The sequence below is a fragment of the Dendropsophus ebraccatus genome, chromosome 13 (genome assembly GCF_027789765.1).
Source record: "Dendropsophus ebraccatus isolate aDenEbr1 chromosome 13, aDenEbr1.pat, whole genome shotgun sequence".
NCBI lineage: Eukaryota > Metazoa > Chordata > Amphibia > Anura > Hylidae > Dendropsophus > Dendropsophus ebraccatus.
Genome location: NC_091466.1, coordinates 8,359,789 through 8,387,509, shown reverse-complemented (window position 1 = coordinate 8,387,509; position 27,721 = coordinate 8,359,789). Strand labels below are relative to the sequence as shown.

The 27,721-nt window shown below is 46.5% G+C and overlaps 2 protein-coding genes across 3 annotated transcripts in view; both read right to left on the bottom strand.

Annotated features, from left to right (window-relative positions):
• The window catches only part of LOC138770402 (Fc receptor-like protein 3), a 33,860-nt gene extending 18,681 nt beyond the window's left edge, over nucleotides 1–15,179 (bottom strand). The window contains exons 1-6 of the mRNA XM_069949505.1: nucleotides 15,165–15,179; nucleotides 10,971–11,252; nucleotides 9,039–9,269; nucleotides 7,272–7,556; nucleotides 6,837–7,112; nucleotides 5,292–5,339 (exon numbers count right to left, since the gene is read on the bottom strand). Coding sequence (XP_069805606.1) covers nucleotides 5,292–5,339; nucleotides 6,837–7,112; nucleotides 7,272–7,556; nucleotides 9,039–9,269; nucleotides 10,971–11,252; nucleotides 15,165–15,177 — 1,135 coding nt within the window. The 5' untranslated portion in view covers nucleotides 15,178–15,179. The remainder of the gene's footprint in view (nucleotides 1–5,291; nucleotides 5,340–6,836; nucleotides 7,113–7,271; nucleotides 7,557–9,038; nucleotides 9,270–10,970; nucleotides 11,253–15,164) is intronic.
• A 2,886-nt stretch (nucleotides 15,180–18,065) lies between these two features.
• On the bottom strand, nucleotides 18,066–27,377 carry LOC138770832 (uncharacterized). Of its 2 annotated transcripts, none has more exons than XM_069950086.1 (5): nucleotides 27,272–27,377; nucleotides 26,541–26,855; nucleotides 26,359–26,385; nucleotides 24,875–25,192; nucleotides 18,066–18,147 (listed from the first exon to the last, which is right to left on the bottom strand). In XM_069950086.1, exons 1-5 carry the CDS (start codon nucleotides 27,342–27,344, stop codon nucleotides 18,134–18,136), a joined length of 747 nt encoding a protein of 248 aa, XP_069806187.1. In that variant the 5' UTR covers nucleotides 27,345–27,377; the 3' UTR covers nucleotides 18,066–18,133. The 2 variants fall into 2 exon arrangements, with proteins under 2 accessions (XP_069806187.1, XP_069806186.1); XM_069950085.1 differs by lacking the exon at nucleotides 18,066–18,147 and adding an exon at nucleotides 22,976–23,318.
• Nucleotides 27,378–27,721: the final 344 nt, after the last annotated feature.

Below are 27,721 nucleotides of genomic sequence, written 5' to 3'. Positions count from 1 at the left end.
ATACTGTTACCGACCAAATCCTGTATACTGAGACCAATATTACCAGTGATACCAGTATATAGGGAGGAAACATTACCGCCACACCACAACCACTACCATCACCACCATATTGTTACTGACCAAATCCAGTATACTAAATCACCTCATCCAGTCATATAGAGGTGGCCCCAGCTCTACACAGGCTCTATACACCATATACATTACTGTGCAGTTATATCAGGTGACTCACAGGAGACGTCTTTTCTGATCGGAGTTCTTCCCTTTTCATCATCTTCTCCATCCGTCCTGGGCCGTTATGAGAACTTCTCCGAGCCACGAATCCACAGAATCTGCCAGACAGACATATTAGGCTCCTCACACTGACACCATCCTCATCTATATACACACTGCACATCTGTACTGTCCCCTTTACACCCTCATTTAGTGGGTAGCCCTGACTCTGTGACCTCCTAATAATATATGCCCCCCTCTGTGTATTCCCTCTCCCCCTATGTTGCCCCCCCAAATAGATGGCCCCCTCCCTTATAGATGGCCCCCTCTACCCCCTCCCTTATAGATGGCCCCCTCTACCCCCTCCCTTATAGATGGCCCCCTCTCTCCTCACCCTCCCTTATGGATGGTCCCCTCTCCCCCCACCCTCCCTTATAGATGGCCCCCTCTCCCCCCACCCTCCCTTATAGATGGTCCCCTTCCCCCCCCCTCCCTTATAGATGGTCCCCTTCCCCCCCCCCCTCCCTTATAGATGGTCCCCTTCCCCCCCCCTCCCTTATAGATGGTCCCCTTCCCCCCCTCCCTTATAGATGGTCCCCTTCCCCCCCTCCCTTATAGATGGTCCCCTTTCCCCCCCTTTATAGATGGTCCCTTTCCCCCCCCTCCCTTATAGATGGTCCCCTTCCCCCCCTCCCTTATAGATGGTCCCCTTCCCCCCCTCCCTTATAGATGGTCCCCTTTCCCCCCCTTTATAGATGGTCCCCTTCCTCCCTCCCTTATAGATGGTCCCCTTCCCCCCCTCCCTTATAGATGGTCCCCTTTCCCCCCCCTTTATAGATGGTCCCCTTCCTCCCTCCCTTATAGATGGTCCCCTCCCCCCCCCCACCCTCATAGATGGCCCCCCTCTTTCCCCCCACCCTCATAGATGGCCCCTCTTTCCCCCCACCCTCATAGATGGCCCCTCTTTCCACCCACCCTCATAGATTGCTCCTCTTTCCACCCACCCTCATAGATGGCCCCCTCCTTCCCCCCACCCTCATAGATGGCCCCCTCCTTCCCCCCACCCTCATAGATGGCCCCCTCCTTCCCCCCACCCTCATAGATGGCCCCCTCCTTCCCCCCACCCTCATAGATGGCCCCCTCCTTCCCCCCACCCTCATAGATGGCCCCCCTCTTTCCCCCCACCCTCATAAATGGCCCCCTCTTCCCCCCCCCCTCAGATGCCCCCCTCCTTCCCCCCCACCCTCATAGATGCCCCCCTCCTTCCCCCCCACCCTCATAGATGCCCCCCTCCTTCCCCCCCACCCTCATAGATGGCCCCCTCTTTCCCCCCCACCCTCATAGATGGCCCCCTCTTTCCCCCCCACCCTCATAAATGGCCCCCTCTTTCCCCCCCACCCTCATAGATGGCCCCCTCTTTCCCCCCCACCCTCATAGATGGCCCCCTCTTTCCCCCCACCCTCATAGATGGCCCCCTCCTTCCCCCCCCCCTCATAGATGGCCCCCTCTTTCCCCCCCCCTTTATAGATGGTCCCCTCCTTTCCCCCCACCCTCATAGATGGCCCCCTCTTTCCCCCCTCCCTCATAGATGCCCCCCTCCCTCATAGATGGCCCCCTCCTTTCCCCCCACCCTCATAGATGGCCCCCTCCTTTCCCTCCACCCTCATAGATGGCCCCCCTCTTTCCCCCCACCCTCATAGATGCCCCCCTCCCTCATAGATGGCCCCCCTCCTTTCCCCCCACCCTCATAGATGGCCCCCTCCTTTCCCCCCACCCTCATAGATGCCCCCCTCCCTCATAGATGGCCCCCTCCTTTCCCCCCACCCTCATAGATGGCCCCCTCTTTCCCCCCACCCTCATAGATGGCCCCCTCTTTCCCCCCACCCTCATAGATGCCCCCCTCCCTCATAGATGGCCCCCTCCTTTCCCCCCACCCTCATAGATGGCCCCCTCCTTTCCCCCCACCCTCATAGATGGCCCCCTCCTTTCCCCCCACCCTCATAGATGGCCCCCTCCTTTCCCCCCACCCGTACAGGCTGATAAAAAAAACAAAACTTAACTCACCTGACATCGCGCTCCCACGTTGATTCTCACTCCTCCTGGTCTGTCCTCGGCTGCTGCGCGGCTGCCGGGGGTGTCGCGTTTTATCCCCGGCAGCGCGCGCATCCCAGAACTCCCTGCGCGCCGGAAACCGGAAGTCAGGGCCCAAGGCGCGCAGGGAGTTCTGGGATGCGCGCGCTGCCGGGGGTAAGACGCGACACCCCCGGCAGCAGCCGGGGGAAGACGGAGCCCGACTCTTGTGACCGCAAGCAAAACAATGCTTGCGGTCACAAGAGTGATTGATCGGGGGGCCCCGCGGGCCCCCCTTGTGGCGGGCCCGGTCGCGGCGGCGACCCCCGCGACCACGGTGGCTACGCCACTGCACACCACCACCTATATACACCCCCCCACCTATATACACACCACCTATATACACCCCCACCTATATACACACCACCTATATACACCCCCCCACCTATATACACACCACCTATATACACACACCCCCTATATACACACCACCTATATACACACCACCTATATACACACCACCTATATACACACCACCTATATACACACCACCACCTATATACACACCCCCTATATACACACCACCACCTATATACACACCACCTATATACACACCACCACCTATATACACACCCCCTATATACACACCACCACCTATATACACACCACCTATATACACACCACCTATATACTCACCACCTATATACTCACCACCTATATACACACCACCACTTATATACTGTACACACAGCCACCTATATATACACACCGCCACCTATATACTCTACACACATCACCTATATATACACACCACCTATATACACCACCACCTATATACACACTGAAACCTATATACTCACCACCACCTATATACACACCACCTATATACACACCGCCACTTATATACACACCGCCACCTATATACACACCACCTATATACACACCACCTATATACACCACCACCTATATACACACCACCACCTATATACACACCACCTATATACACACCACCACCTATATACACACCGCCACCTATATACACACCACCACCTATATACTCACCAAAACCTATATACTTGCCACCTATATACACACCCCCACCTATATACACCCCCCCACCTATATACACACCCCCACCTGTATACACACCACCTATATACACCGCCACCTATATACACCCCCCCACCTGTATACACACCACCTATATACACCGCCACCTATATACACACCACCACCTATATACACACCGCCACCTATATACACCCCCCCACCTGTATACACACCACCTATATACACACCACCTATATACACACCACCTATATACACACCACCTATATACACACCACCTATATACACACCACCTATATACACCCCCCCACCTGTATACACACCACCACCTATATACACACCACCTATATACACACCACCTATATACACACCACCACCTATATATACACACCACCTATATACACACCACCACCTATATACACCCCCCACCTATATACACCCCCCACCTATATGCACACCACCACCACCTATATACACACCGCCACTTATATACACACCGCCACTTATATACACACCGCCACCTATATACACACCACCTATATACACACCACCACCTATATACACACCACCACCTATATACACACCGCCACCTATATACACACCACCTATATACACACCACCACCTATATACACACTGCCACCTATATACACACCACCTATATACACACCGCCACCTATATACACACTGCCACCTAAATACACACCACCACCTATATACACCCCCCACCTATATACACCACCACCTATATACACACCACCACCTATATATACACACCACCTATATACACACCACCACCTATATACACACCACCACCTATATACACCCCCCACCTATATACACCCCCCACCTATATACACACCACCACCTATATACACACACCACCTATATATAAACCACCACCACCTATATACACACCGCCACTTATATACACACCGCCACTTATATACACACCGCCACCTATATACTGTACACACAGCCACCTATATACTCTACACACACCACCTAAATATACACCACCACCTATATACACTCCACCACCTAAATATACACACCACCACCTATATACACACCACCTCCTATACACTCACAAACCGCCAGCTATATACACCCCCCCACCTATATACACACCACCTCCTATATACACACATATACATTTCGTACACATATTTAAAAAAAAAATCCCTTAAAGAAAAAAAACATCAAAGATAAATCTAGAAGAATTTTTTTTTCCAGAATTGGAAATATAATTTGGCCTATGTCCCTGTCCCCTATGTGACCTGGTCCTTGTAGTCCGCCCACCAGTAGATGTGATAGACCTGATTGCCCGGACTACTACCCTGTTTCCCCGAAAATAGCACAGTGTCTTATATTCATTTTTTGCTCCCAAAGATGCACTATGTCTTATTTTCAGGGGATGTCTTATTTTGTCATGAAGAAGCATTCCCATGTCACATGCACAGCATACTTGTACAGGACAGCAGGGACAGTGTACGGTATAACAGATTCTGACCACCAGGGGGAGCTCACCACAGCAAACTGGTACAGCACAGCAGGGACAGTGTATGGTATAACAGATTGCAGCCACCAGGGGGAGCTAACCGCAGTAAACTTGTACAGCACAGCAGGGACAATGTACGGTATGGCGGCTTTAAGACCTCTATTTCGTCTTATTTTCAGGGAAACAGGGTAGGAGACAGGAATTTCGCTGCAGTTGTTTCATTGAGTGTTCATTGACACCAGGCAGTGAAGCTAAAACAGTGACACCTAGTGGCCAATGTTGTAACTTTGAATTACACACAGAAAACAACATTTTTTTTTTTTTTTAAATGAAGTGAATTATAAATATATTCGATCTTGGCGCTTCTGTCAGAATATGCACAGTTGTTGTTAAGGACAGCGGCCATTTATAGTACAGATGTAAGAATAATACATGTATACTCACATCCGCTCTCTGTCTCCACTTTCCTGAGGCCTCCATTGTCAAAGGGTCCTGAAGTGTTGGAGACACTATGTGACTATATACTGCTGATATACAGAGTCATCCTCTATTACTATATACTGCTGATATACAGAGTCATCCTCTATTACTATATACTGCTGATATACAGAGTCATCCTCTATTACTATATACTGCTGATATACAGAGTCATCCTCTATTACTATATACTGCTGATATACAGAGTCATCCTCTATTACTATATACTGCTGATATACAGAGTCATCCTCTATTACTATATACTGCTGATATACAGAGTCATCCTCTATTACTATATACTGCTGATATACAGAGTCATCCTCTATTACTATATACTGCTGATATATACAGTCATCCTCTATTACTATATACTGCTGATATATACAGTCATCCTCTATTACTATATACTGCTGATATATACAGTCATCCTCTATTACTATATACTGCTGATATACAGAGTCATCCTCTATTACTATATACTGCTGATATATACAGTCATCCTCTATTACTATATACTGCTGATATATACAGTCATCCTCTATTACTATATACTGCTGATATATACAGTCATCCTCTACTACTATATACTGCTGATATATACAGTCATCCTCTATTACTATATACTGCTGATATACAGAGTCATCCTCTATTACTATATACTGCTGATATACAGTCATACTCTATTACTATATACTGGTGATATACACTCATCCTCTATTACTATATACTGCTGATATATACAGTCATACTCTATTACTATATACTGCTGATATATACAGTCATCCTCTATTACTATATACTGCTGATATACAGAGTCATCCTCTATTACTATATACTGCTGATATACAGTCATACTCTATTACTATATACTGCTGATATACAGAGTCATCCTCTATTACTATATACTGCTGATATACAGTCATCCTCTATTACTATATACTGCTGATATACAGTCATACACTATTAGGCTATGTTCACACTACGTAAATTTCCGGCCGTAGCGCGTTCCATGAATAAGCGGCCGGAGACTTACGTAGTTTGCGTATAATGGAAAGTATACGAAGTACGGCCGCACAGTTCACACTACGTACGAACTTACGCCAGGATCGTACGCGGCGGCATAAAAAATGAACCAGACCATTGTTTGCGGACGAAAATGCCGCAACTTACGCCCGTAGCGTTACATGCAGTCCCGTACGTAGTGGTGATATCTTCATTTTTGCAGCTTTTTGTGCCGATCCAAAAGGTTCTGTGGGGTGTCTGGGGCTAGGCGAAGGTTTCCAAGTAAAAGACCGCTCTCAGATCGCTACGTAGGGCGCTCGGGAAGCGTAAGTAGACTTCGGGCGTAAGTTCGCGCTCCGTACGTAGCCGGCCGCAACTTACGTAAATCCCCGGCCGGAGTTTAACATGTATATGTCCGGCCACGAAAATATGCGGCCGGACATATACGTAGTGTGAACATAGCCTAACTATATACTGCTGATATACATCTATTACTATATGACTTCTCACCTTTTACCGCAATGTCGACGACTTTGCTGAATTTTAACCCTTTATTATCCTGGGTTATACTTGCACACTGATAGTATCCGCTGTCGTCCTCCTCGGCCTCCGGGATGATATACGTGTTATTCGCAGTATATTGGCGCACAATGGCTGCCGCTCTGTGGAAGCTGTAGAGGAGACGGCTTCCTGTCGGAGAGGAGGTCACACACTGTAGTATCACCTGCTCTCCTCTCCTCACAGAGGCTGATGGGAAAACCTGCAGCACCGGGGCCATCAATACCTCTAATAGAAAATTGTAAAATATAAAAAAAAAATATTTAAATAAAATTATGAAAATGAGATGCTATGTAATATGTGACAAGACTGCGGCCACTAGGGGGCAGTGCAATCCCATATACACACTGTACATGGTCGCCACTACCAGCCAGTTATATCACTCACCTTCTACCTGGAGGCTTAAAGGGTCACTTGTTTTTCTCACGATACCAGATAATGTTTTCACGTCACAGGAATATTTCCCAGAATGCCCCAGCTGAGCCGGGGAGACCCTGTATTCATCACTGGGACTAAAGTCCTGCACTTTCTGTTCATTTCTGTAGAAGGCAAAGTGTAGCTGTGTGGAGGAGAATCTACGAGGAGCCAGGGCGGTGTGACAGGTCAGCGCCATCTCATCCCCCTCCAATACTGATGGTGGCGTCAGCCTCAGAACGGGGACCGAGAAGAGATCTGAAGAAGAAATGATGGAAGGGATGGGAAGGGGAGGGAAAGGGATGGGAAGGGGAGGGAATGGGAGGGAATGGGAGGCGAGGGAAAGGGAGGGAATGGGAGGGAAGTGGAGGGGAAGGAGAGGGAGGGAAGGGATGGGAAAGGGAGGGAAGGGTAGGAAAGGGATGGGAAGGGGAGGAAAGGGGTGGGAAGGGGAGGAAAGGGATGGAAGGGGATGAAGGAAAGGGAATGTATGGGAGGGAAGGAATGGGAAGGGGAGGCATGGGAAGGGGAGGAAAATGAAAGGATAGGGAGGGGAGGTAAAAGAAGGAAATGGATGGGATAGGGAGGGGAGAAAAGGGAAGGGAAGTGGAGAGAAGAGATGGGAAGGGGAGGGAAAGGAAGGGATGGGAAAGGGAGGGAATGGGAGGGAGGAAGGAGGAGAGGGAGGCGAGGGAAGGGATAGGAAAGGGAGGAAAGGGGAGGAAAGAGATGGAAAGGGGATGAAGGAAAGGGAAGGTATGGGAGGGAAGGAATGGGAAGACGAGGCATGGGATGGGAAGGGGAGGAAAATGAAAGGATAGGGAGGGGAGGTAAAAGAAGGAAATGGATGGGATAGGGAGGGGAGAAAAGGGAAGGGAAGTGGAGAGAAGAGATGGGAAGGGGAGGAAAAGAATGGAAAGGGGTGGGAAGGGGAGAAAAGGGATGGGAAGGGGAGGAAAGGGGAGGGGAGGGAAGGGGAGGAAAGGGATGGAAAGGGGTGGGTGAGGGAGGGAAAGGGGAGGAAAGGGATGGGAAGGGGAGGGAAATGAAGGAATGGGAAGATATGGGAGGGAAGGGACAGGAAGGGGAGGCATGGGATGCGAAGGGGAGGGTAAAGGAGGGGAGAGAAGGGTTGGACAGGGGAGGGAGAGGAAAGAAAGGGATGGGAAAAGGGAAGGGAATTAATGCACTCTAATTACCATGGAAAATCTGATATAAATTTATTCAAATCATGAAGACAGTGAGCAGTCATTGTCTGACTATATACTCACACCATTGGATATAGATAGATAATGTCTTGACCTCAGGTAAAGTTGGGCCAGGGAAGGGACGGGGTGCGATATCATGATACAGGAAACAAGAGCAAGACGAATAAAAACAAGGATAGCCAAACAGACTGAGGTCAAAACCAAAAGTACAAAAAGAAAACTCCAAATAGTGAGGTCAAAAGTACCGTAAGCCAAAAAGTCAGGTAAGCAGGTATAGAAGGCGGGGAACAGAGAGGCAAGGGGAATGCTAAGCACGCTCACATGTAAGACTAGCAGCCAGCAAGGGGATCAGGGGGTCTGGTTCAGAATGGGATTGCAGCAGCCCCCTGATCCCAATCACAAACACTCGGGACTCATAGACCGGATATTTCCGACACCTTTATAAAAATTGTATGGTATGATATTATATGGTGTCAGCTTCTCATTGTCACCTGATTACCAGTTATACTTGGATTTTATCGGTATTCGTTACCATGGACGAGGACACTGACTCCTTGTGATGTATAAGGAAACATTAATCGTCTTCTTTTACAGTGATAGACTCCGTTGTCCGTTTTATCCATACAATAACCCATGTTTCCTATCTTTCGGTTGTCCTTGTAAATTGTCACTCCGTTTGAAAACAGGGCATCCCAACCACGGCAATTTAAGGTTAACCTGTCTTCTTCATGAATGTATACAGGCGCTTGAAGAATCAGCCAATCTGTAAGAGAGGAAAAATGGAGATCATTCTCTGTATGACGCTATGTATCTGGACTCTGTATTACACTAGTTATCTGGGCTTTGTATGACACTATGTATCTGGGCTCTGTAGGATATTAGTTATCTGGGCTCTGTATGAAACGGTTTATATGGTCTCTGTATGATACTATTTATCTGGCCTCTGTGTGACCATATTTATCTGGGCTCTGTATGACACTATATGTCTGGGTGATACTATTTATCTGGGCTCTGGGTGATACTATTTATCTGGGCTCTGTATGATATGGTTTATCTTGGCTCTGTATGACATTAATTATCTGGACTCTGTATGACACTATCTGGGCTCTGTATGAAACGGTTTATCTGGTTTCTATATGACACTATTTATTTGGGCACTGTGTGATGCTATTTATCTGGGCTCTGTATGACACTATTTGTCTAAGCTCTGTATGATACTATTTATCTGGACCCTGAATGATACTATTTATCTGGACTTTTTATGATACTATTTATCTGGTCTCTGTATGATACTATAATCAGGACCTTTTATGATACTATTTATCTGGACTCTGTATGTTGCTATTTATCTGGGTTCTGTATGATACTTTGTATCGGAATCTATTATACTATTTATCTAGACTCTGTCTGAAACTATTTATCTGGAATCTGTATGACACTGTTTATCTGGACTCTTTATGACACTATTGGGGTAGTATGTGACAGTATTTAACTGGATGCCACATGACAGTATTTATCTGGGCTCTGTGTGACACTTTATCTGGGCACTGTGTGACATTATTTATCTGGGAACTGTTTGACACTAATTATCTGGGCACTTAATGACACTATTTATCTAAGCTCTGTGTGACACTATTTATCTGGGCACTGTGTGACACTTTATCTAAGCTCTCTGTGACAATTATTTTGGGCACTGTGTGACACTATTAATCTTTGCTCTGTGTGACACTATTTATCTGGGCACTGTGTGACACTATTTATCTGGGCACTGTGTGACACCATTTATCTGGGCACTGTGTGACGCTATTTATCTGGGCACTGTGTGACACTATTTATCTGGGCACTGTGTGACACTATTTATCTAGGCTCTGTCTGACACTATTAATCTGGGCTCTGTGTGAGACACTATTTGTGTGACACTATTTATCTGGGCACTGTGTGACACTACTTACCTGGGCTGTGTGTGACTATTATTCTGGGCACTGTGTGACACTATTTATCTGGGCTCTGTGTGACACTATTCATATGGACTCTGTGTGACACTATTTATCTGGGCTCTGTGTGACTATTATTCTGGGTTCTGTATGATACTATTTATCTGGGCACTGTGTGACACTATTTATCTGGGCACTGAGTGACACTATTTATCTGGGCACTGTGTGACACTATTTATCTGGGCACTGTGTGACACTATTTATCTGGGCTCTGTGTGACACTATTCATATGGACACTGTGTGACACTATTAATCTAAGCTCTGTGTGACTATTATTCTGGGCTCTGTATGATACTATTTATCTGGGCACTGTGTGACACTATTTATCTGGGCACTGTGTGACACTATTTATCTGGGCTCTGTGTGACACTATTTATCTGGATGCTGAACTGACTTCAGGAGCAAATATACCATTACATGTTCCCCACTGAAATCAGTAAGTATAATGTCCAGTGTTTCAATCATCTCACCATTGCTCACTTCCAGCTGGACTGGATCACTTCTGGGACCAGTAGTTGTTTTGCACTGGTAACTTCCGCTGTGTCTTATTTCAGCACTCTTTATCTGAAATGTCGGCTCATAAATGTCTACCAGTTGATTATCTTTATACCACCGAAACCTTTGCTCCTCCTCCTTCTCCTCCTCCTTCCATCCAACGGAATAAATAACATTACAGGTTAAGGAGACCTTGTCCCCCTTGAATATGATCCTCCAGTCTGGATCCAGAGTCACATAGGGAAGTAGAGCTGCATCTGAAACAGGACAGTACATCAGCAATTACTACACATAGTGATCACTCTCATCACTCCCATCACTTCCCATCACTCCCATTACTCCCATCACTTCCATCACTTCCCACCACTCCCATCACACCCATCACTCCCCATCACTCTCATCACTCCCATCACTCCCATCACTCCCATCACTCTCATCACTCCCATCACTCCCATCACTCCCATCACTCTCATCACTCCCATCAATTCCCATCACTCCCATTACTCCCATCACTCTCATCAATTCCCATCACTCCCATCACACCCATCACTCCCCATCACTCTCATCACTCCCGTCCATCTTTGGTGGACATTAACCTCATCTATAGTGATCAGTGCCAGGCAGCAGCTGCCAAGGCTAATAAAAAAAATCGGGATGCATCAAAAGAGGCCGAGATGCAAAAGATGAGAACATATGTGGTGTTCACCCCCGGTGTAGAGGAGCAGCCGGTCACTCGCCAGATGGTTGATGCCAGTGATGCCTGTGGTGGTTGTATAGCCTTGCCCGGTGGAATTGTGTCATGACGCCAGTGCCGGTTGGGCGGGTTATACCTTGTTCCCCTGTGGACAGTGACCTGCCGGGTTGTGGAGTAGTGACCCACCTGGACTATTGGTACTGCCACCCACAGAAAGGGGAGATGACCCAAGGAAGGTGTGTGTGCTGTGTTGGTGCTTGACGAGAAATCACAGAGTCTCTTTACCATAAATATAATCTTGTTTACTCTGAAGATACTTGAGGTAGGTAGCAGATAATACAGCTTTGCCTTGACACAAGACTTTACAAGTCTTCCCATACTAATTAGCTGCTGTATGTCATGCAGGAAATGTTGTTTTATTTTTAGTCTGACACAGTGCTCTCTGCTGACATCTCTGGCTGAGACAGGAACTCTCTCTTGGTTTTCTATGAATCCCCATAGAAAACCTCTCCTGCTCTGGACAGTTCCTATCTCGGCCAGAGATGTCAGCAGAGAGCACTGTGTCAGACTGGAAATAAAACAACATTTCCTGCATGACATACAGCAGCTAATAAGTATGGGAAGACTTGAGATTTTTTAATAGAAGTAAACTACAAATCTATATAACTTTCTGGCACCAGTTGATTTGAAAGAAAAAGATTTTTGCTAGACAATCCCTTTAATACTTTAGAGTTCAGATCTTCGCTGAGAATAGAGGGAGTGGTACAGTCGGGCTGACTGGGTTGCGTGAGGAGAAGTAGAAGGGAGGATCAGAAGAGTAGAGAGGAGGATGTCCCAACCCAAGTAATACTGTGCTCTGCTGGAACTTCGGAGGTAGAAATAAAGGAATACTTGAGAGTAGAGAGAATACTTGTGCCTGTGTTTTGACTCTTTGGTCTTTGCACCACCTATTGCCCACCAGTGTCGAGTGACCCGTCCTAGAGGGTGACACAAGCTTACACCCGCACTGCGAGATAGAGTCCATAGGCTTATAGCAACTTTGTTTTTTATGGCTACTGTCCTGCACTGTGTCTCCCCTGGCCCACGGCATGGGTTGAGATGATCCCTGACTTTTCCTCTCTGGTGAAGGCTTAATACTGCATAGTGTTGAGTGAGGTTTCTTGGGAAGAAACTGTAAGGAGCGTCCTACCTCTACAGAGTCTAAGGGCAAAAGATCCGACACTTCCTCTACCCATGTGACTTTCTTCCTACAGTGCATGCAAGGTGTGCTGCGAGTGGGTGAGGAGTGCGTGTGTAAGAAGTAAAGAGAGATAGGATAGGTGAAGAGAAGAAAGAACTCTCATTGGGGTTCAGATCCATGCAGTACACAAACAATAACCCTTTGGGTACTACAGCCATGCAATACCCAGGCATACATACTTATAGCAACGACATCTTGTGGCAAAACTCTGGTACTAGTACATCTACACTTAATCTTAAAAGTACAGGCTTTTACGAAGGGTGTAACCAATAGCAACACCTGTCGTGGGACACCACATACTCCCCCACTTGGAAAAAGCCATCCACAGCGTAACACCTTGAGGAAAGGTCTGGGCATTAAGTTAAAGACAGAGCATTGGTTGTGAAATGCAAACATATAAATATTAACAGTTTAACACCAACAATCATAATAATCATTGCAAAGGCAATAATCCAATTGTCCATAGTGAAAGCAACTGGTCATCAAAAGTCCTTGAGAGCAACATATATACAATAGTCCATTTAGTCCGTGGCTTGTTCTCTTCAAATAAACTAAAATTATCTACACTACTTGCACACTTTGAGGGAAGGAATAAATCGAAGGGTCCTAAATCGAGGGGCAAAAATAAACAAAAACCGAGTCATGGTAGCGTGCAGGAGGTTGACCTTTGGTGGATCTGGTAGATCTTCTCACTTGAGGATGGTCTTCTGGGAGGACAACAGAGTTAATCTGGTGGTTGTCCGCCAGATCATAGGAAAGGAGGTGATCTGGGCTTCTCGGCTGACCATAGGGAACCTCTGCCGGAACTGGACTGGTAGTCAGGCTGCAAGGTAGATAGAGGGGCTCTGTGTTCAGGAACACTTCTCCTTTGAAGGCAGGCGAACTGGAGCAGGACACACCCTAGTATTTTCAGCAGCTAGTGGATTGATGGGTAGGTCTCTGTCGCTGTAGAGTTTCAGCCTGTTGTGCTGGACATTTATGGGTGACTTCCCAACTTTTTGGATCTAGTACACGCCAGCAGCTTCATGAGGAATGGAGATAACAGTATAGGGATCTTCCTCCCACAGTGGATCAAGTTTCCCAGAACGATGACCATCTTTCAGCCAGACTTTATCACCAATCTAAAGAGGTTGGCACGACGGTTATATTCTTCCTCTTGGCGGTGATGGGCTTCTCTCATCCTACTGTTGACTATTTCTTGGGCTTCCTGGATTCTCCGCTGGTGTTCTTAAACCCAGTCTTTTTGTGGTAGCAGGTTAGGAGAATCTGTGACTTGAATGCCTAAGGCCCTGTCCTTAGGTAAGTGACCTTATCGCCCGAACATCAAATAGAAAGGAGTGTAGCCGGTAGAACAATGAACAATGTTATTGTAGATCTCCACTAATTCTCCCAGGAGATCAGGCCATTCACCAGTTTGGATACTGCAGCTGTTCTCAATATGTTGATGACCACTTGGTTCATGTTCACACAGTCCATTTCCTTGTGGTTGATACGCCGTGGTTCTAAGCTTCTTGCATTTGTGATACTGACAGAGTTCTTGGAAGAGCTGAGATTCGAATGCTGGGCCTTGGTCTGAGAGAATGGCTTCAGGGCAACCATAGTGCTTGATATAATGGTGGTGCAGCATAATAGCTGTGGTTCTCGCTCTCACTACTGCCCACTTACTGTAGTGGTCAATCGTGGTCAGGGCATAGCTGTAGCCGGATCTGGTAGGGGCAAATTTTACATGGTCTATGGCCACAATTTCTCCTGGTCTGGAGGTGCTGATGGGATGTAGAGGGACTCTGGCATCTGTCTTCCCTCTCTTGGCAAGATTGCAATCGGCGCAATTATGACACCAACCTTCAATGTCAGTCTTCAAACCGACCCAATAAAATCTTCTCTGGATCGTAGCTTCTGTCTTGTGTTCTCTGAAGTGGCCGGACTGATCATGGTAGGCATCTAAGACCATCTTGGCATCTCGCCTGGGGATGAGGATCTGCTGGACTCTCTCACCTGTGACAGGATCTAGGGAGTTCCTGAGGAGTAGGCCTCTCTGATGGAAGAAACACTTCCTGTGGCGCCTTTTTTTTTTTTTTTACTATATATATACTACAGTATATTGTACCATACTATACTATACTATATATTATATCTACTGATAAGCACAACAACATAGGGAAACCATCATGGACGTGTCACACACACACAACAATTCATAGCAGGAAGAATTCTTTTTAGATAAAATATACTCACTGGAGAAATCCATGAGAAACACTGAAAGAAAAGAGAGAACATATCAGACGCAAGATAGCAAACAGCTGGAATGTATTATTGCTTTTTATTGTTATAATTAAAAGACATGTAACCTCAGCCATCCCTGACTGCAGGAGAAGAAGCTGACACATGTTGTGGCCTGATATGGTTTAGAAGCCTCAAGGCCTTCTCCTTTGCCAACACCCAGGATCTTAACTTCAGGACAGTCACCCCCTAAGAAGAGAGGAAGAGGGACTGATCTGCACTAGAGCACAGATGCAAGTTAGCCGCTCTCTACTGACTACACTCCACTATGTGGGAAAACTCTCACTAGTAAGCTTTACCCAGAGACAGAGGCCTGGGACTCGTACTACCTCACAGGGTGGCCTCCGCGACTGTGTAGGCAGAAGGAGGCCAGATAACACAGACTTGTCTAAACGTAAGTACGAGCATTTCTTTAAGTTATACTTCACACACATCCCAGCAGAGTACTGTACTAATAAGGCGAGGACTCCTCGCCAACTGGCTGGTACAACACCAGTATCCAGCACCCTGAGCCACTGCATGTTCACTCCTCCTTTGATCACTAAGATATCACATTCTTCCCATAGACGTCAAAGGGCAGAGGCAGAAAGATGTGGTGAGCCCCCCGATGATGTTGTAGCGGTAGGACGGACGGTCACTTGCTAGGTGGAAGTGTGTCGCCACTCCTGTGGTGGATGGCCGAGATACAGCCGGACCTTAAGGATTTTGTCAAGTGACGCCAGTGCCTGGTGGGCACACAGGTATGATGGCACGCCTGCTTTTATAGTGTAAGGTCGGTTGTACCCTTCACCTCTGTGGTCGCTGTCCTGTCGGGTTGCTGCACGGTCCCTTGGGATTATGTCACAGGTGGTCAAAGTGGTGTAGTAACCCCCCGAATAGTGGTAGGACCCGCCACCCACAGAAAGGGAAGATGTCCCAAGGTTGCGGTGTACATGCTGTGCAGGTGGTGGCCAGTAATCACAGAGCCAATAATAACGTTGACTGGGTTTACTACTCGTTAATGTGCAGCAGGGAATACAACAAATCTTGAGATACACTTGATACAGTTCCAATAAATACACGAACATAGAACCACCAGATCTGTGTGATAAGTGCTGAGTAGGATGGAATGGTTAGGATTTTCTAAGTACACCCGTGCTGCGAGATGGAGTTCTTCGACTTTCTAGTAACTTTGCTCCACCCGGATCAGTTCCTAGGTCTATGGCTTTTATACGGAGACTGTCCTGCACTCTAGTGACTCCTATTCCTCGGCGTGGGTTGAGGTTATCTGTAGGCTAGTCCTCTATTGGGGCTTAGCAGCGCATCATACAGCGTGTTTGGTGCTTCAAGAAAAAGGGTTGTGAGAGCTGAGTGTTTTGCGCCCTACCCATGCGGGGTACTGACTAAAAACTAACTTGTAGAGGGGACCTGACAGAGGGCCAGCGCCCAGGTAGAACCACTGAAAAGAGCTGTCTGAGCTGTGTCCTTTCTCCTCCAAGGCTCAGCTAAGACTCCTCCTCACCCAAGGGACTAACTTCCTAACCAGCGAGTGTCCTGTGTGGTGGTTGGGTGGAAAGAGTTCAATAGGGAAACGGGATAGAAAAGAGAGAGTAGGAGAGATCCTACTGGACAACAGAATCTGGTGCATAGACAAACAGTAACCCTTTAGTATACTTCAGCCGTGCAGTTTCTAGACCTTAGTTACATGCTATAGCGACATCTAGTGGTCATCTTCATTAACACAACAGCTATAGTGAGATCACAGACAAGTACAGACTTTTACGAGGGGTGTAAAGAATAGCAACACCCACAGTGGGAGACAAGATAAAAGCTCTAGTAAGTCACTTCTCTGACCTTAGTGCTGCATTCATAGCTTACACTGCTCAGTACTGCTCTTTAAAGTCCTCCATGCTGCTGCTGCTTCTAAGGGTGTGCTATAAAGGTATAAGGGAGCAGGACGCCCCTTTTCTGTGTGTGCAGTGTATGGGAGACATTGTAGAAGCTATTGTACACCCACTAGCTCAGAGATAACTGACAATTACAGAAGAATAAGGGATAACTGGTGAAAAATGGCATGTTCACATTATAGGATGGTCAGAAACAGAGCTGCTCCGCATGTTCATACAGCTCCCTGAAAGGTCAGTGGTCATTTAAAACAAAGAGGAAGGAAATATTTTATGTTTTCTAATGGTAATATATAAAACCATGTGAGAACATGAGAATATAAGGGCAGGAAAAACAGGAACTTTCTACTCTGCTCTCCGAATATATACATTATACATACAGTGCATATATATATATATATATATATATATATACACACACACTTACACACACACACACATATATATATAAATATATAAATAAATAAATAAATAGATAGACACACAATTCTTTTAAATTAACTGGTGCCAGAAAGTGCCAGGAATTTGTAATTTACTTCTATTATAAAAAAAAAATATCTCCAGTCTTTCAGTACTTATAAGCTGCTGTATGTCCTGCAGGAAGTGTTGTATTCTCTCCAGTCTGACACAGCGCTCTCTGCTGCCACCTCTGTCCATGTCAGGAACTGTCCAGAGCAGCAGCAAATCCCCATAGAAAACCTCTAGAATACATCACTTCCTGCAGGACATACGGCAGCTGATAAGTACTAGAAGAATCAAGATTTTTTTAATAGTAGGAATTTACAAATCTCTGGCACCAGTTGATTTGAAAGAAAAACATTTTGGATGAACAACCCCTTTAAGCTACAGTCCAAGAAGTCTCATAGAGTTATTTTCTACCCAGGATACAGACGATGTCTACAAAGATGTAACGATTTGTCAATGAAATCAAAGAGTTGTGGGTACTTACAGACGGAGACCATCGGCAGCAGAGCCCACATGGTGTCTGGATACGGTGGAGGTACGGTGACAATGGTCGGATGAAGACAGCCGGAACACATCTCACTTCTCCTTTTCTGTAATGTAAAAGTCAAGTGAAAATAGAATCACCAGGTGGGGAGAACTCGGCTGGGGCCCGGCCCTATCAGTGATATCATGTGAGCAGGACCATGAGGCATTGCTGGAAACTAGAAAAATATGATATTTTATAGCAGGGGGCGCTAGAGTTTAGTCTACGACCATGTTGGGGCAAGGTCACTTTCTCCATACTGAGTCCATGCCGATGGTATAAGACGCCATTGTGTGGAGTCCACCTCAGGTTTTCTTGCTAGCAAGCAGACCAGGAGCCCCCCACCAACCCCATCTCTGATAAAGGAGGAGTACTGGGCACCCTTTATATATCCAAAATTTGATTGTATAAGGCCAATACATAGGTTGCCACCATTGGTTTTGAAGTCAACTCCAGCCAAATCCAGTCCTACAGGAACCAGAGGACCCGACCTGGTCAGCGCCATGATGGTGGCCCATGATGGACATCCTGAAGACTCCTCATCCTATAACCATGAATGGTTCCCTTATTAATATCAATGTCTCCCAACATTCTAATAATCAGTAAATGTTGAAGTAACACGGAGGACGCCTGTGGATCTAGTGTTACCGTAGTATAATATGTATGAATAAAGTACTGTAAATTATGGTTAGAACTTCCTGTATAGGAGATATGAGAAAAGTCTATAACAACTATGGGAAGTGAAACCACAAGTGATTGGTGCCGCCCCGGTACACATGAAAGTAGGTCATGCATGAAGTGGTGAACATATGTGAAGGCAGGACCTCCCGAGAAGAACCCTGATAGGGCAGATGTGCAGCCCTATTATTACACGGTGATATTACATGTATTATTAGGGGGTATACAGACATAACAAGTGAGCAACATAGTTATCCTCCTGGTGGTAGAGCCTCAATGTAACAGAAAGCCTACTGAAAAACACTAAAAAAAACGATAGTTATGTCAGGACAGTTACCCTCCCTCTGCCTCCACACTGCCCTCTTGTGGACGGTCAGGACAGTTACTCTTCCTCTGCATCCACACTGCCCTCTTGTGGACGGTCAGGACAGTTACTCTTCCTCTGCCTCCACACTGCCCTCTTGTGGACGGTCAGGACAGTTACTCTTCCTCTGCCTCCACACCTCCCTCCTCAGGACGGTCAGGACAGTTACCCTTCCTCTGCCTCCACACTGCCCTCTTGTGGACGGTCAGGACAGTTACCCTCCCTCTGCCTCCACACTGCCCTCTTGTGGACGGTCAGGACAGTTACTCTTCCTCTGCATCCACACTGCCCTCTTGTGGACGGTCAGGACAGTTACTCTTCCTCTGCCTCCACACCTCCCTCCTCAGGACGGTCAGGACAGTTACCCTTCCTCTGCCTCCACACTGCCCTCTTGTGGACGGTCAGGACAGTTACTCTTCCTCTGCATCCACACTGCCCTCTTGTGGACGGTCAGGACAGTTACTCTTCCTCTGCCTCCACACCTCCCTCCTCAGGACCGTCAGGACAGTTACTCTTCCTCTGCATCCACACTGCCCTCTTGTGGACGGTCAGGACAGTTACTCTTCCTCTGCATCCACACTGCCCTCTTGTGGACGGTCAGGACAGTTACCCTCCCTCTGCCTCCACACTGCCCTCTTGTGGACGGTCAGGACAGTTACTCTTCCTCTGCATCCACACTGCCCTCTTGTGGACGGTCAGGACAGTTACTCTTCCTCTGCATCCACACTGCCCTCTTGTGGACGGTCAGGACAGTTACTCTTCCTCTGCCTCCACACCTCCCTCCTCAGGACGGTCAGGACAGTTACTCTTCCTCTGCATCCACACTGCCCTCTTCTGGGCTGTCTGGACAGTTACCCTTCCTCTGCCTCCACACTCCCCTCTTCTGGGCTGTCTAGACGGTCATTATTTGGAGTTCAGAAAACAACACGTTAGTGTTACGTGAAGGAGAAAGTGTTAGGAGACTGTTGCACTCTTAGTTTCCATATCATGTAATACGGCAAATAACTTCTGGGGTTTTTTCCCCACAACATCATTGTCCACATTCTCACTTTGGGTAACACCCAGTATTGGAGTGGGCTACCTTGGGCCCACAAGGGAATTTGATTCTAGGGGCCCACCCTACACACACCAGATATAACCAGCTGTCTATGTAACCAGGAGAACTGCCATGGAAACTAAAAACATAATAAAGAAAGTATACTTACCAGTCCCAGTGTCCCTGTAGCCCTTCCATAATGATATCCGACAGCTGCAACATCACATACTCGGCTGATGGACCGCCTACTCAGCCAATCAGTGACTGGGGCGGGACACCTCACTGCAGCTGGAGGAGCCGGAGCCATGACGTACATGGAATCAGGACAAAAATTACTTCTGACGGCTGTGAGAGAGTCCTGAGAGCGGCGCTACAGAGGCACAGGGAGTGGTAAGTATACTTTTATATCTGACATATATCTGACATATACAGACACTCTGGTGTTGATTTTTAATATAGGCCTAGCGGCAATAGTGTCAGCCATAGATGGGATGTGCAGCCGTTCCACTCTCTCCAGTTCGTGTTTCACAATTCTCCCTCTCTGAACAGCTAGCACTCCTTTATAAGACCCACATGACCAAATATTAGCAGGATATGTCTGTGCTCACATGTCTGGACCCTATGTCTTCCCCATTCTGTGAGAGCAGCAATGGTAAGTGTAATACCATATCCATACTTGTGTCGTTTGGGGGCAGCCTTCCCCGCCGGTGGTGCTGGCTGGGTTTTGGTGGGGCTTTTTGGGTTTGGTCCTGTGACATTGGGGTTGCAGGGCCGTTCCATGGCCTCCCTTCCCTGCATGTGCACGCTTTGCGGGGTTGGCGGTCGCTGACCGACACGGTGTGGAGTTAGCGTAGGGACCCGTGTGGACCAGAGGACCTGCGCGGTGGTACACGGGGCAATATGGCTTGATCAATTCATATACAGACACTCTGGTGTTGATTTTTAATATAGGCCTAGCGGCAATAGTGTCAGCCATAGATGGGATGTGCAGCCGTTCCACTCTCTCCAGTTCATACTTTTATATCTTCCCTGTTATTTCTTAGTTTTATGAGACTTCTCCTCTTAAGGGAATCTGTCAGCTGTAATTCATGATGGGGGAGAGGAGAGGGGCTGTGCTGGTCCAGCACACTACATGCCTCTACCTGTCACCCCGGTCACTACCTGCCTCTATACAATAAGATGAAACCCCAGGTTACTATATAGAGGCAGGAAGTGACCGGGTGACAGGCGTGTGCAGCACTGCTGGGGGACTATATGTTGCCCTGAAGCTGCTTAACAGGATGGCCCAGGGTTGCTCAGGGGCCCACCATGGGGTAGAGCCCACCGGGAGATTCCCCTGCTCTACTGTGGGCCAGCCCAAGCCTGGTAACACCTATAACAAAGTGATATCAGACTGATATAAAGATCCCACTACTGGTGCCATCAGCTTCTCCTCTAACACTTGGGTGGGAAACGCCGATCACTGGGAAAATTTCTTCTACTTCTTATTCCTCACTTAGAACGTTTGACATTATGGTGCAATTCCAAATGTGCGTGTCTTTGTAACCTTTACTCTATGTTGTCATGGGCCAGTGTGATGTAACCTCCCTACCCCCTTACTTATTCCGGTGCTTTATCCTGTATAACATTGACCTAGCAGACCTTGTGTTTTTGTACAAGAAAAGAAAAGGAACTTCATTTATTTCATCCTATAATAGTCATTCTTTCAAACATAATGGTAGCCCCACAAAAAGGTCAACTATTGTTCTGGAAGACGTATAGGAAGACATTTACTAATATGTGCCCCTGGCGTACGCCAGCTGTATCCCCCGCTCGTCAGATGGATGGCAGGTATACCCATCATGCCGCAGTTAAGAGGATACAGAGAGGGCTCCTAATGTGCAATTTAACCATTAACCTTACCTGATGAAGCGCCGTGAGCGCGAATGCGTTTGTCCAAGAAGACGTCTGCCTCTCCATCTTCCCCCTTCCCAGCACAGCTTACAGTGATGTTCAATATAGACTGAAGTTGCTTTATCCTGGTGAGTGCTGCTCCTGTACTCTATTCACATTGACCATTTAAATGCTGCTGTCAAAACTGACAGCAGCATTTAAATGGTTTGTAAAATTGGTTGTCCAGTGGAGGGATCGGATTGCCACAATGCAATCACGGCAAGCCAATCAGTTATACTCACTCCTCTTATTCAAGGTGCTGTCGCGGCTTTTCTTGAAGCAATCGAGTGTAGATAAGATTGATCAATGCAGTACATATGTGATTCATTGATCCCTATTTTTTTTTTCAAGCTTTCATTTTTTAAAAGCGGTAAAGTAAAATTAAAGTTCTATACATTGCCTATCATTGTAATCGTACTGATTTGAAGAACATTGATAACATGTCAGTTTTACCAGGCGAACAGCGTATAAGACGGAGATTACCTAATGTGGGGTTGATGCTTCTTTGTGTCTCTGATGTCCTTTAAGGGGTTATCCAGCGCTACAAAAACATGGTCACTTTTCCCCCTACTGTTGTCTCCAGTTCAGGTGCGGTTTGCAATTAAGCTCCATTTACTTCAATGGAACTGAGTTTCAAAACCCCATCAAAACTGGAGACAACAGTAGGTGGAAAGTGGCGCTGGATAACCCCTTTAAGGCTCCTTGCTCTCTCCCTGCACTGTGATTAGCAGCATAGGAGCAGAGCTTTGACTCTCCTGCCCTCACTCCCTGGTCACTGTCTAAATTGCTTTAATTATTGACGTTCATTCATTGATACTAGGAAGCGGAGCTCAAAATAGCGACACCTAGTGGCCAATGTTATAACTGAATTTGACACAGAAAAATAAATTTTTTTAATGAAGTGAATTACAAATATACTAGATAGTGATAGTGTCAGAATATGCAGTTGTTAAAGTTGTTTGTAATAACAGGTAGTCTTTAAGGTTATTATGAGCAAAGTCGCATGAGTTAAATTATTGACAACCTTTTAGGGAACAACAGACGATCGCCATTGCTGGACTGATAACTAACAGGTCTCCAATATTCTGAGATTACTGGGGGGTCCTGGAACTTTCTGTGATGATATGATAAATCAGTATAGAGAGAGTAGCAACAAGTATACAGGCAGACAGGGACAGGCGGATGTAGGGCTGGAGACTATGGTTTTTTGGTAATTTTCCATATATTTCTAGAGAAAAAAGAAGATTTAAAAAATTAGATAAAATCTGTTTATAGATATAACGTATCACAAGAATATCTCCAATGTTGTCCATATTGTGCAGGAAAGCTGAATCTGATGCAGAGAGAAGGTGGAAAGTCTCATCACTGAGGAAACCAAAGGACTCTCTTAAAGAGAGAAGGCTACAGGAGATAGCGATAGTCTTACAGATGCATCTCCACCATCAGACTTAGGGTCCTATTCCATGGGCCGATAGGGGCCCGATCAACGATGTAAACAACATGTTCATCGGCTGATCGTTCTCTCTATTTCATGGAGCGATAATCGGCCGAATTGGGCCGATTTGGCCGATTATCGCTCCGATTCGGCCGATTATCGCTCCGTGGAATAGGCCCCATAAAGTGGGCCAGTCATCAGGAAGACAGCAGGGACTTTGAATTAGTAGCCCCCTTGTTTTAATCAATTGCTAAAGGGGCAACCAGATGGGCCTGGGAGTGGTCCTAGTTTGAGTAATGGTTGTCCCAGCGACAGCATTGCAAGACACCAAGGGGACAGGGGGCAGAGATGGGTCTGGGTTCTGGCTGAAGTCATGGGCTGGTAGCATACGTGCCTGGTCAAGTACAGACAAGAGCGGTATATAGTCAACCAGGGTCATACACAGAAGGTTCAGAATGGTACATGAGAACAGGTGGGAACAGTATCGAGAAACAGTTGGAAGTCATACATTGTAACAAAGTTGCATACATATAACATCTTTACTGCAACACTATGGACCCTTAGACTCTTAGGAGTTCACATGGAGTAAAACTGGTGGAACTCCATGTCATACTGGCTGTCTATGGGAGGCTCACGCGCCTCCTCTCTCCATTTAGAAGAATTGACAAGTCCATTCTTCCGCGCGGAGGGAGGAGGAGCGCAAGCCTCCCATAGACGGCCAGTATGACACAGAGGATGGTGAGATTCTCCGTCGTAGAATTCCACCAATTTTACTCCGTGTGAACTGGCCCTTATTGCCTAGACAGCTTGGTGAGGGTGACGTTGCCTGATATGGGGGCTTGGTGGATACTGGCCAGGGACAAGAGCCGGGAACTACATGAATCGAGAGCACGGCAGGACATGGAGGCACCGACCTGCTATACAGAGTACAGGTAACCCAGGGGTTATACCTGCCGGGAAGAGCAGTGACCCAGGTGCAGACTGGCAGCATTGCACTCTGAGAAGAAACCATTACACTATATATACATGACATAGTCAGGTCATCGTATAGCCGCCATAAGAAGCCATTATCATAGTCACATATCAAAGGGAAGAAACCGTAACACCTACATACCAGGGAACATCAAAAACAGAAAAACAACCATAAAACCATCTATGTAATAAGGAATTACCCATAATACCCAGCATATCATTGGGAAGCAGCCATTATATGTACATGGCATTGACTAGCTGCATGATAACATCCCATATGAAGCCATGTAGAACCATGTAGAATATGTAACCACCGTAATATCCGCTTAGCGTTCATACACACACATCACTTCCCACACAGCATAGTGTGTACTTACCGTTCACTGTGATGTTGTAATACTGTGTACATAGATGTCCCCACAGGCTGGTGAAATGCTCCGCTCTGTACACACGCTGATCTTTGCCGGTCAGATGAGATAGTTTTAGTGACGCGTCCATCGTGACAGATATTCTACCATTATAGCCGGGATCCTGGCGATACGTTACACCACCTGGCCGTGTGATGGCTATATGATCAATGTTATTAATGTCCCATATGGCATATGCAAGTCCTGAATGACTGGGAAGTTCCAAGGTAACACTTTCTCCGACTCTACGATATAATAGTTTGGTGGGACTGCAGGATTCAGTAGGATCTAGTGAATACAAGGAGATGGGTTATTCTTATTAATCTTTTATCCATGACATCTTAACCTACTGCATAATGCCCCTATACACCTTATATTAAAGTCAACTTAACGTTGGGTTCAGCCTCCAGTATACGGTGTATGGGCGGCCTCCCGACAGAAAATGTCAGTGGAGAGAATGGTCGGGTGTCATGAATTTTCAATGCCCAACCCTATTGTTCTGGGAGGGATAAGCCAGTGCTATCGAGAACACATGAACACATGGCCTTGATGATTGTTCATGTGTATGGGGAGGACAGGGGAGACAACTGTCCACCATTGAAAACGTATGGGAACCTTTAAACTCTTTGGACATCAATAGATGGCAGCACTGACATTACTTTAATGTGGCTGCACTAACACATGATTCCTCACAACAAGTCAACTCAGAGGTGTTTACTTCTTGGCATATATTAAGCTTGGTTCCAAGAGTCTAAAGAGCTGTTCATTGGGTGTAGAAGTTTCCATAGGTGCCATTGTTTTATAGTATAGTTCGCCTTCTAAAGGCATTCTTATTATATTGCTGTTGTAGAGTCTGCTTAGCACTTTCACATAGCTGAATATCCTGCTGCTCTGCCATAGATATGACATGTATTGTCCCTGGCTATGTGGATTCTCTCTGCTCTCCCCTCCCTTCTTTAGTTTTTAGAGATGCCAACATGGAGGTGGTGAAAGGTGCTCATGACAGATTGTGTATGATCCATCAGAGAGATGGAGAAAAAAGTAAGCATCCAAGTCATCAGGGAAGGCAGATCACACAGGCTGTACTACAGTATATCAATGTGCAGATAGGAAACGAGACAGACAGCAGTCTAAAGGGTGAAGTCATAGACTTTGTTGTATTGGTGTAGAATGAAAATCTGTAGCAGACTCTCCAGGGGGCGGGGGTGATCATACTCCTAACCATAGGGTTTGCCAGCCCAAGGGTGGACAGCTTTCTTAGGGATTTTAGAAGAGAACATCACTTATACAAGAAAAATCTGTGCATATACACAGATGAAGGCAAGATCAAGACACTGACCCTGTTGTGTGCATGTTTAAAGTGAAGACAACTGAGGACTGATATCATGGCTACCTCTGTACAACGCTACAGAATATGTTGGTTCTATATAAGCAAAAGGAAGTCAATCACTCACCAACACTTGGGGGAACTCCACCACGATCTATAAGTAGAAGAAACAAAATTTATTCATGAACTGAAAATTAGAACGTTTGTACCATATATATTAGATGATGGAGCTGAGGTGCCACCATCTCCACCCATCATCTCATGCCTGGTCCCATAGCCATTAGTCATTGCTAACTCTCGGCAACTCACCATCAGTTCTGAGATCATAAACTTGGACGCACAGATAGACACTATTCCGACCCAGCAGATCAGCCCTGTAGATTTGCCCGTCTTCAGCCGTCAAGTTTGTGATCACTAAAGAGCCATTTCTGGTGCTGAAGAGTCTTCCGAGATACTTGTAGCTATAATCCTCCAGCTTTAGTGCCCTCCCTGGTATCGTGGTCGCAATAAGGTGCTTTTGGAAGTCCCAAGTTATATAAGACGTCCGACTGTGGTTACTCTGTAGTATAACATCTTCCCCTTGGTCAATGGTGAGAGTCCTCGTGGGGCTACAGAAGTAGGCGTCTAGGATAAAAATGTATGTAAATAATTAGAGATGGATAACTGAGGAGGGATCGAAATGATGGACCCCCCCCCCATGATATATTATAAACCCGTCAGTAGTGTCATGCTATTATACACCTATAGACATGGTATATGAGGAAGTCTCGCTACTAACCAGCAGCTATCTCTCTCTATAACAGTATTTCCCAACCAGCTGTTTAGAAACTACAGCTCCTATCATGCCTGGCTGCCGGGATATAATGGGAGGAGAAGATTTGCGCCCAGGTTGGGGGATACTGCTCTACAACCACATGCAAATCACAACAACAACCAAGTATCCAACTAACCCAACAGGACAAATTCTTGGAGGACTTGTATAAGGTTCAACAACCAGAAGCCAAGAGACAACGTAAAAGACAAAAAACTATGAAACTCACTTGTGTTTGGGCAAAGAAGAAGAAGGACCCAGCAGCAGGGCGAGGAGACCATGTTTAATTTCTCGTGTGGCATCTTCAGCTTCTAGGAACAGTCGAGACAGACCACTTCTCTTTTATATCACGCAACTGAGATCTGTCACGCAACATCCTCATTTTATAGCTCTATGTCTTCTCTCCACCTCCCACATCTATTAACAACAACTAACCTTATTGGCCACTTTCTTCACTTAAAGGGGAACTATCAGCAGTTAGACAAATCTAACTTGCCAAAAGGTCACTATTGCACAGGAGACAAAGAGGAGGAAGGTATGTCTCTTATCTTCATCCTCGGCACTGTTCCCATGGACCATTAGGAGCACTGGGACACCGTTAGGAGCACTGCCCACCCCTATAGCACCGATCCGCTCCCAGCTGGCCCACCCCTCTCTATAATCAATGGAGCAGGACGAT